This window comes from Aulostomus chinensis, chromosome 23 (assembly GCF_037954235.1).
Source record: "Aulostomus chinensis isolate RoL2024-O1b breed Wild chromosome 23, RoL_Achi_v1.0, whole genome shotgun sequence".
Classification (NCBI taxonomy): Eukaryota; Metazoa; Chordata; class Actinopteri; order Syngnathiformes; family Aulostomidae; genus Aulostomus; species Aulostomus chinensis.
Window position 1 is genome coordinate 13,905,355 of NC_141342.1, and position 10,672 is coordinate 13,916,026.

The following is a 10,672-nucleotide window of genomic DNA, read 5'->3' on the forward strand; positions in this document are numbered from 1 at the left end:
CCAGGTGAGTCTCGGGAGGGTCGTTTCCACCACAATAGCACTGACCACTCCCACATAGGTTTATAAGCTGGAGTTTCCACACTCTTCACTAGAACTGAAGAAGCCTCTCGGATGAGAGGTGAAACGTCTTCAAAATAAACTTACGTCCAGTTGACCAGATTTTACTTCGCTTCGACCTACATGAAGTCATTTTGAATCACGGCACATCAAGAATGAAGTCTTAAAAATAAAGACCTGAAATTGTTTGAAATATGGTTCTATTTCTCACCGTTCCACCCTGATAGTTCAGGCTTGGACCTGGTTCGCTACAGAACTTAAATCTCATTGTCACATTCCTAGGTTGTAAAAAGTTATGTTGTATAGAAATGATTTTATTATTTTTTTTGTAGAAACATATGAAAAAAACATTACCGGTAGTCACAGCCTTTTTTTTTTTTTTTTTTTTTTTGCGATTTTATTCCTTGAAATTTCACAGTTAAAATATATTCAGTGCTTCAGCGTGATCAGAGCTTCTCTACAGACATTCGTTTCAGATCACATTCAAATCATTTTTAATATAATAGATATACATTGTTGGAACATGATTATAACATAGTGAAGCTTGGGTACGACAGTTGACCTGAACAGTGTCAGAATTCGTACCTGCCAGAAACGCTTCTTTTAAAACTCAGTAAATTTATCTTAGACAGACTCAGACAATGTCACTGTAAAGATGGCTTTTTTTTTGCCACTGTTAGATATTATAACGTGACGTTTGAGGTTTTAGAGGCGGGCTTCACCCTCCTCCTGTTACATGAACTAGATTATTCAAACTACGTTTCAACCCATTGTCCTCTGTCTCATTCCTCCTCCAGATCAGTGAGATTTGCTGCAAACAATCTGAGACACATCAACAAGCAACACTGGTCTTTTATTACTCATCCACCTCCTTTTCTGGCAAAGCATCTGAAGTGTGTTTGTGTGTGTGTGTGTGTGTGTGTGTGTGTGTGTGTGTGTGTGATAAAATGCGAGCTGGTTAATTTATGTAAGAAACTAAAGAGGAGGGACGAATTCCATTGAATAATTCCTCAAGCAGGCATTTTTGACAAATCGTGGCGTACCAGCGCAGGTTACCATTACTGGCACTGAATACTGAGCAAACAGGAAATGATTCTCAATGGCTGATGACATTCCTCTTTGTTTGGTACAGCAGTTCTTTTAAAAAAAAAACAAAACAAGAATATAGGCAAAAGAGTGATTGAAGTCCCACAAACGTGAAAATGAAGTTGGATCATTACCACTCAAATTACAGCTATAATATTAGGATCATAAACCAATACATTGATCACTTGAAAAGCTGATTATGAACAATGTGCAGGTGCATATTTGTGTACACATCCTGAACAAGCGACACCTTTTAGAACGCACAATTGATTCGGTTCCAGGTGCTTGTGTAAGTCTATTTTATCTTTGGCATCAACCAGGTGTTCTGAGTCACTGTGACATGCCGAATATTTTCTCATGTATCATCACGGTTCTGCACAACAAAAACAGGCAACTATGAACTAAGCTCGTTACAAAACTGTAGCACTTGAATTCAATCTGTTTGGGTGATGAGGCATCTTGTCAATCCAGCCTTTGCAGTTTGCAGCCTTTACCTTCATGTTTAACTCTAAGAAACATTTAAATGAAGTATAAGAGTAACAGATCAATAGTTGCTGGTCACTTTCCAGGACAAACCCAACATCAAGATACGGAGGGAGTAAATGACTGATGTTCAACCGTTGCAGGGGCAGTTGGGCAAATGCAGAGGTGGACACCCAGGCTGGCGCAGAATGGTCACTCTCACCTGAAGGACCGATCATTTAGAAGGACCACAAATGTTAGCAGTGTCTTAATCACTGAGAGTGTGTTCTGGTGTTCCGTGTGGGTCTCAGGAAGAACCTACCTCGTTCTTGAGCGACCTGCTGACGTACATGTTGAACTCCTCCAAGGTGCTGGTGTGAAGGTCGTTGATCGCAAGAATTTGGTCGCCTTTGTGGAAGAGACAGACTGTCTGGGGCTGGCCTGTCCATGCAGACACACTGTAAAAAAACACACACACACACACACACACACACACAAACAAATTAAGGGCACAAAGTCAAGTGATGTTAGTTTCTTCACCACGATTTTTTTCCTCAACACTTCAACGTATAAACGAATACTTCTAGAAATAATTTTGGGAAAGGTAATTTTACAAATCAAAAGAAAAGTAGCAAAACCACAGTTTAAAGTTTTGCTTTGAAAATGTCAGCACAGCATTGGAATACCACTGCACTTGCATCAAAACACACTGAAAGTATAAACGCTAAAGGCACTCACGATTGAGAGTGTTTTGCAAGTATAATTTGAAAAGTAACCAGTAATTAATGACACAAGGAATGAAAAAAGGATTCTTTTTGTCTCTGACATAGGTACATGTATTGTATGTATGTATTTATATATTGGACATTAACTTTTTTTGGATCGAGAATAGCGATGCAGCAGTCGATGATATTTTTGAAAAATTCCGAAGATTTCTGAAAGTAGCAGCTGAGGGTCAAACGTCAGTCCTGTACAGCAGCCGGGTCTAATCAACAGTTTTAACCGATTCACGTTAAAAAGCCGAATCAATGTATTCTCACAAAGATCAAACTCAAATGCCCTCTGACTCTTGATCATTAGTGGATTTCTTCTTTCTATATAAACATACTTGGGTTTTCCTCCCACTTCAGTTACTGTCAGGTGTTTCTTCAGATCTGCCTGCTTGATCTCAATGTCTCTCTCCTTTGGACTGTGAAGATCCAGGCTGCAATGACACATAAAAGTCCTTATATCATGATTGTATGATGCTTTACATTAGACTAAGCACATTTTTTTTAAATTGAAATTTTCTTACAATATATACGATATTTTTTTTTCGTTGTAAAAACCAACCTTTATCAGGTTTGCGTTCGTTCTATCGGCGTTCTGGCAGCAAAGTGAAGCCTGTTTATTTTCAAGTTTAGCTTGTTATTCTTCAAACCCTGATAACCACCGTGTGTCAGCGGGAACCCTCTCGAACCAGTCCAGCAGCGTGTCAGTCTCGCCATTCATCTCAGCTTATCTATTTGCTCTGACTCACCCAAAAAGCATCCTTTTTTTTTTGTTTTGTTTTGTTTTATGTAAACATTACAAAAACTGCTTTTGACACACGGACGTTTTGAATGTCGCATTGTACACGTGTCGACTGAGGGACCTTTTTAAACTCTGTTCATGATTAGCCTCTAAATGTTTATTTTTGCAGGGTTTGAAGGTCAGCTGCTGCACCTCTCAGTAGAACTTTGCATCTCCAGCTCGTTCCGTACGTCCAGCATCTCGTCAGGTGAGCTGGGACTGTTGTCGCTGTAGCCGCTGCTGCTGTCTGAGCGCTGAAGACCTTCATCTCTGTGAAAGGGATTTACATGTTAGTTCTTCCAGATCTAGTATTTGTCTCACAAAGGAGCAGGAGGCACAATGACGCTGATGTTTACTGAAGCTACACAAAGGGACACGTGCATGCGCTGCCGTGGGAATGACTGAACAACAGATTTTTCCATGTGTGCTCTCGTGGGTGGGTTAAAAAAAAAAAAGGCGCCGCCATGTTGTATGCAATGAAAAAAACAACAATTTCACCTCAGTTTTTTGAGCTGTGACCACCAGACACCTTGGTATTATTAAAATCATTGAAGCAAGAGAATCACTGTGGAGGTACAAGTTAAAGATAAACCTTTTGAGCTGAATGAAGTGGCTCTTAGGCTAAATTTAGAGGAACTACTGCTATAGATCAGAGCAACACACATCGCAACGGCCAAAAGAGGAATGTTTATCGGTCCTTCTTGAGATATCAGATGTACAGTGAGGGATGTGGTAAACTCCGATAAGCATCGAAGCATACGTGAGCTTCATACCGGTCAACGCCATGGGAGTTTTCCACTATCTGATATCTAAAAATACCAGCTGAAATAAGGAAGAGTCGGTGTCACGTGACCTGCTGTCAAGTTCAGGCTGGACATTTGTTTTTCTTTTACTCAGTTTTATATAGCGCTTTTCTACCTCAGCGGCACTCAAAGCGCTTTAAAGTGTCATCTCATTCACACACACACACACACACACACACACACACACACACACACACACACACAAGCTCACACACTGATGGTGGAGGCTGCCATGCAAGACACCAACCTACTCATCAGGAGCAATTATGGGTCCAGTATCTTGCTCAAGGACACTTCGACATGGTCACCGGGGTCGAGGATCCAACCAGCGACCCTTCTGTTACTAGACGGCCACTCTACCCCTGAGCCATGCCGCCCACATTGGTGACAACACGTGCTAATAGGGACAAAAACAATGTCCCTCGATGGAATAATGCTGATTCACTGGTCGGAGTCATTGTTGGATTTAATAAAGGGGTTCGTTTGCAGGAAAGAGTGAAAATTGTAAAGAAGGGTAGCAATAAAATGTTGTGTTTGAATAATGGCAGTCGGTCGGTTGTGTTTCCTGGTGAGGAGCGTTCACAGTATTTCTGCTGTTAGCAGACTAGACCGTGACAAACACAACAAAGCCCAAGACCTGAATTTTTCTGGCTGCTACAGCACCGACTAAGGCTGGAGTATCTAATGAAAAAAAAAATACAGGTATTTATAACTTTACTTCGTTATCAGATAAGTGAGACTTTTTTTTCCAACCCAGATTTAAATCCATTTTGACAAAATAAAATGAACATTTCACATTACAAATATAATGTTTGCTGCATTTTCACACACTCACACCGATTCTGACATGAAGTGTGTGTATGTGTGTGTGTGGTGGCTCACTGCCATGCACTTTCTTAATAGACTTAAGTAAAGGATCTCTAATGTCGTGTTTTGAATGTAAAAGAAAAGTTTATGAAGCGTTTTATGAATGAAACAGGCAGTCTTATTTAAGATGCTACGTGGTGGGGAAGTCCGTCACAGGGAAGAAAAGCTTTGAGTGTTCAAACGGGGAAGTTTTAAAACTGGCTCTGAGGTGTTCATTCGCTTTGATTATTCTGGGTGTAGGTGTGTCAACACCCTGTAAAAAAAAACAACAGTCTACAGTGGTGAGGAAGCTATTTTTGGATCTAGGCCAGTGACAAAAGCAAAGGGCATCGACACTGAAGACAAAAACAAACCCAAAGCCGCAAAGAGAAGAAAAGCAATCCATCTGAAGACCTACTTGTCTTCAGCTGCCTCCTCGTCAAACAAGGACGGAGGGGAGATCTGGGTCTTTATCTTGTTAGAAACCTGACTGACAGACTGGATTCAGGATTCAAAAAAATACTTACAATTCTTCAATTGTCTCCTCCTGGCTTTTCAACTCCTCCATTGTTTCGTAGCTACGGAAAAAAAAAAGACCAAACCCAAAGAAGACATGAATGAAATTGAAAAGGCTGCATAAAATGAATGATCACGAACGTGCGGATGATCTCTGACATCATCAAACTCACATCGACTCCACCGACTCAGTACCATTCACCTTATTTGGAAAGACAAACCAAAGAGAAATAATTCTTTATTAATCATAGAAAATCAGAATGAAGTGAATCATAGTGAGGTCAGTTCTCAATAGAGCTGAAAGGTTACAGGCTGATTTGTAATATCAAGATTAAAGCAATTCAATAAAAATGTCTGGTTGATTCCTTAATATTTCACATATGTTAGGAACTCAAATCGGATTTATGATTTTGAACTCTACATTTCTTTATCTATTTAGACAAAAACCCACTTGTCCCGGGCTCATGTACGATCTTGGGTAGTTGTAGATCGGCTCTGAATTTCTTTTTCTGTTTTCTTCCTCCTGCCGGTGAATCAGAAAGCTGACATGTAATCAAAATTTCTCATTTGAACGACTAATACCTCCTTTTTAAAAATGCACGTTTATGGTTTCGAATTACAAATAGTATCAAGTCAAGATGTTGCACCTTGAATCTTCTAGCGTTCTTGCCCAAAGTCGTGTGGGATGGGTCAGACATGGAACGCAGTTTTGGCTGACAAAAGAGAAATATAACACAAATAAGTCAATAAATACAAACAAATATATGTATTTTGATGATTAAAATCATATTTTGAGAGCATACATTTCTTGAGTTCTGTAGAAATAATAATAAAAAACAAGTGAACTACATCCCAGGCGTGAGCCTCGGAAATTGAAATTAAACGTAAAATGTAAGGCATTGCTTTCAAAAATGTTCATCATTTTCTGCAATAACTGGGTAGAAATCTTTTTTTTTTCTTCATTTTTGCTAATATTCTAATCTGCCTTCCGCCTCATCAAATTTACATTTCTTCTATCAAAATGTGTACGTTTTCAAGAAATTCCTTGAAAAAAGCAACAACTTGAGAAATAACCAGAAAGTAACTGAGAAATAAAACAAAAACAGGGCAAAAACACAAAATAATTATCATGATCATGATCATGATCATCCTTATTATTATTATTATTATTATTATTTAGTCGCTTGTGATGTGATATTCCTCCTTGTGCTCACAGGCTTCCCTGGATGCATTTGGTTTCGCCAGATAAATGAGGAAATGAATCATGAACAAACCTTTTCAGTGGTAACAGTAGCTTTCATCTGCAAAAGGGGCTTTGAAATCACCTGTTAAAAGAAGGACAGACTATTTTTAAGTTTCATTTTAAAGAGCTGCTGGATAAACATGGCTGATTGAGTTGCGGGACGAGAACGAGGTGACAATTGATGGTCCAGTTTCTGAGCTCAAAAAATGAACTTTATTGCTCAATTTGGCCCCGAGCACCTCAGACACCAACTGTCTATTGACGCAGTCGAGCTGTGCTTCGGCCCCCAGGGCTGGAAGGATCCTGGGGCCTATCTTTGATCAGGATCAGTCCTTTAACTCCCATATAAATCGCACCTCTTGGACTAACTTGTTTCACCATATAACAACACTAAAAATAAAATCCCCTTCTGTCTCTAAATATGCAGAAAAACTCGCCGCTTGTGACTTCCAGGCAAGATTATGGCATTATCAGGCTGCTGCAACAAGTCTCCAAAAAACTCTGCTGCTGATCCAAAATCCTGCTGCAGGTGGACTGAGAGGAAGGAACTGGAGAAAATAGATGCTATCTTCTATTGCAACTTCCCTGCACAGAATGTAAAACCCCAACATCCCCTCAGTGCATGTTACTAAATCTTCTTCGAATTCATCTGTTGACAAAGTTTCACTCAGTAGGTGTGTGATATGTTTCTTGTTTTACATAATATGATGATGTTTTAATGAGTTCTTCTTCATATTTACCTGAACAGTTGCACCTCCAGTTGTGATTTCCTTAAGCAGAACAAACAGATATGAGGCAGTCATTGTGATTGACAGCAGTGTTGCTGGCGATAGAAATAATTTTGAGACCAAGAAAACCTTAATATACCTCGGAGGTGAGTACTTTATGCGGTCGCTTATCCAGGGCATCAAAGATGTCAGAGAACCAGACTTCCACTTCATCACTAAAAGTAAGACGGATGTATGAAACGCATCTTTTTTTTTTTTTAGGCTCAAGCCAAATTATGGCTATGATGTTTAATTTAAAATGCAATTTCAAAATCAATTATAAAATGGAAATTGTGACGTTCAAAAACAATTTTGTGCAAGCAGAATAGAAGTTGAGGCTGTTGTAATTCCATTTTGATTGCACAAACTCTCAAAATAGTAGGAATGGGGGTTTCTGAGGGTACCGCAGTGGTCTTTTTTAAAATTTTTTTTTTTTTTTTTTTAGGAAATTTGATTATTCGCCATGCTTACCAGAGCTACACAAGAAGATAGCTATTATTTTACAGGCATTAGCTGGGAGCTACGGTAGTTAGCTTAGCACAATCAATGGTAGCGGATGGTAAATATTGGCATACTTCATTCAAAACCAGCTCTTCTTGTTCTCAACAAACATTTTGTTTTGCTAGCCAAAATTTTGAGGTGAAAATCACTACCTCCAGACAGGAAAGTAGTTCCGGCTATGCATCTAATAAAGAGCAATGTCTTGAAGTCTTGAGTTATTGTTTCATGAGGAATTCAATGTATGGTCCTGGTTCTATTAATGCAAGGAAAGAGTCTTCAGGAGAAAAGTGTGTCTGGTGACTCTTAGAGAAGCCATGCTAACTCTTCCCTTGGCACCAAACACTCTTTTCTCCAAAAATGGTCCTTGCCTGCAAATCCAGATTCTGGATCTTATCTGTTTGAACCAGAATATAGAGAGGGAGAACTACAGGTTTTGGAAGCAGAACAGACAGGTTAGGGGTATGCTAACCTGCCTATTCACAACCATTTATGGCGCTAAGCTAACTAGCTGTCAGCAAGTGTTTGTGGCTCTCGGGTTCTCTAACGCACCCACAGACGAGAGAAAGGGTAGAATGAGGTTGCTCCTTTAAATCAGAGCGATCAATGTAGCTGTGAGTGTTTATCTATGAAGTACTTTAACAAAATACAAAAACAGACTGTCAGAACAGATGTTGCATATTCTTCATTTCCACAAATGCCTCACCTCTTCTCAAAGCTAAGGAAGCGCTAATCCTAATTGTTCATCAAAGTGTCTGTGTGGTGTAATTAACACATTCCTGTCTGCGCTCTGGCATGTCTGGCAATTTTACTGTACAAAGCAGTAAATTCCATCACAGTGCCTCCACAGAGTCCAGCCGACTGACCTGTTTTCTCCAACTAGAAAGTAGTCCCGCTCAGCAGCCCTGATGTACAACACGCATGACGGAGAACACTTGAAATTCTTCTGTACCCAGTTCCACTTGTGGTGTTCTTGAGGGCTCCTATATAAAAGGGAAATCCTGACAGAGGGACACATACATATATTTTATAAAAGAGTGGCGTCAAACTTGAAAAACAACATGCAAACGGGCTCACAAATGGATTTATTGAAGAAGTGTGTTGATTAATGTTCCGTGTTTATGCTTTATTTAAGGCAGGACATTAGGTTGTGTGGTAGTGACGTACTGTGACAAATCGATCCCTCCAAGAGGCCGGTCCATTTCCTCATGAGTCTTGAAGTACATGAGATGATGTTCCTCTTCGCTGACTTTGAGGAATACAAAATATCGCCTCTTCCATGACCTCTGCAGGAGAGTCATAAGGAAATGATGCAAATGAATAAAATCAATTCTTGCACAAACTCAAGTAATTTGTACATAACAACATACATCTTTATTTTATTCCAAACGAAAGGATTTAATTTGGGTTTTTTTGTTGTTTTTTTTGTTGTTGTTATTATTACACGAAAAAAAAATTCACAGTATTTTATTTGTTACCTCTGTGGTTAAACGTTTTGGAGGAGGAGACTTGTACAAGTATCCAGATCTGATTTCTGTCGCATCTTCAGCTGATCTGTAGAAGGTCACACTTCCACCTGAGGAAAACGAAAAAAAGCCTTTTGTTGAGAGATTCTTTAAATAAACCACAAAACGTCACAATCTTGCCAAATCTAACGCCTAGTAAAAGTAAATCTATGCTATCAGCATTTCACTCAGATAAGGGAGACTTCTTCCAATGCAACTAGAGAAAATGTATTTGTATACTCCTTTCCAGATTTAATCTTCATCTTTACAGAACTCCGGGTGTTTTTATGAGGCTACCACAAATAGGCAAGAAAAGAAACAAAAGCAGTTGAAAGTAAATTCAGCAATCACATCGTAAGTAGCGAAAGTAGTATTTTTGATTCTGCGCATTTTGTTGGTACTTTCGCACATCACATGTTCTGAGACTCGATGGCTTAACAAGATTAATCACAAAAACAGATTTTTGTAGGTCCAAAATTCCAGTGAAGGTGTTGAACAACAACAACAACAAAAATCAAATACTGAAAACAAATGGAACATTTCACCTGGGCTCTTCAAGCCTTTATGCATGGTAACGCAACACCTGGAATTCAAAGAAAAAACAACAACAATATAAGATGTCTGTCTTAAAAAAAGGGCATAAAATATCCACTGGATAGATAGTTTCACGTGAACAAGGTGGCTTTTAAAATAACGTTAGAACAAGGCTCAAAATGCGCAGGTGTAGAGTTGACCTTTGAAGTAAATAAACGTAAAAAAAAAAATCAATCATAAGTACAAAAATATACAACACAGCTACTGTTATATGATTTAAAAAGAACAATATTCTAAAATAAAAGTAAACATGAGGCCTTTAAAATGAACAATAGATTTGATTCATACAGAACAGAAAATATATAACATGCTTACTTGTGGAGTGCCTGCACAGGGATCCTTCTCTCACCTCAACTTTGTAAAACACTGCTGTGCACCAGCGAGTTCCTCTGGCTTTACCGACAAACGAAGACATCACAGTCCAAAAAAGGGGAAAGTTGACATTCCGGTTCCTTGTGCCACCAGCTTGAAAGAATGACAGCGGTGCTGAGCGTTAGGTTTCCTGATGAACTTTGTTCAATGTGAAACTCGATTTGTTAACTCAATGAGAATGTGGGGAAATTTTGCGTGGAGAAAAAGAGGAAGAGGAAGAAGGTTGCTTGAGTGCTTTCGAGTTTTTAACTGGCATGAGTAGGACAGCAGGTGGAACATGGCAGATAAACACCACTAAATCAACTGTGACTTAAATGTAATTGAAAAGCACACAGGAGGACCATGTAGGCTGATGGGTTTTATTGAGCCGAC

General features: G+C 39.2%; 1 protein-coding gene across 1 annotated transcript; it reads right to left on the reverse strand.

The window, feature by feature from the left end:
* Positions 1 to 432: 432 nt before the first annotated feature.
* On the reverse strand, positions 433 to 10,412 carry LOC147239679 (pleckstrin homology domain-containing family S member 1-like). Its single transcript, XM_086196002.1, has 16 exons — positions 10,244 to 10,412; positions 9,880 to 9,917; positions 9,308 to 9,405; positions 8,997 to 9,115; positions 8,696 to 8,830; positions 7,432 to 7,507; positions 7,305 to 7,334; positions 6,596 to 6,646; positions 5,969 to 6,034; positions 5,773 to 5,844; positions 5,495 to 5,523; positions 5,333 to 5,383; positions 3,310 to 3,426; positions 2,714 to 2,809; positions 1,928 to 2,063; positions 433 to 1,828 (listed from the first exon to the last, which is right to left on the reverse strand). The coding sequence occupies exons 2-16, from the start codon at positions 9,902 to 9,904 to the stop codon at positions 1,757 to 1,759; spliced, it is 1,173 nt and encodes a 390-aa protein (XP_086052128.1). The 5' UTR covers positions 9,905 to 9,917; positions 10,244 to 10,412; the 3' UTR covers positions 433 to 1,756.
* Between the last annotated feature and the right edge of the window lie 260 nt (positions 10,413 to 10,672).

What these genes read in the sequence shown, in the direction of transcription:
- LOC147239679 (XM_086196002.1), bottom strand. Translation starts at nt 9,904, where the DNA reads ATGCATAAAGGCTTGAAGAGCCCAG. An exon ending in CAAAACGTTTAACCACAGAG is followed by an intron (nt 9,116 to 9,307) that starts GTAACAAATAAA and finishes ACTCTCCTGCAG; the next exon opens with AGGTCATGGAAGAGGCGATA. An exon ending in CGTACATGAGCCCGGGACAA is followed by an intron (nt 5,524 to 5,772) that starts GTGGGTTTTTGT and finishes TTTCCAAATAAG; the next exon opens with GTGAATGGTACTGAGTCGGT.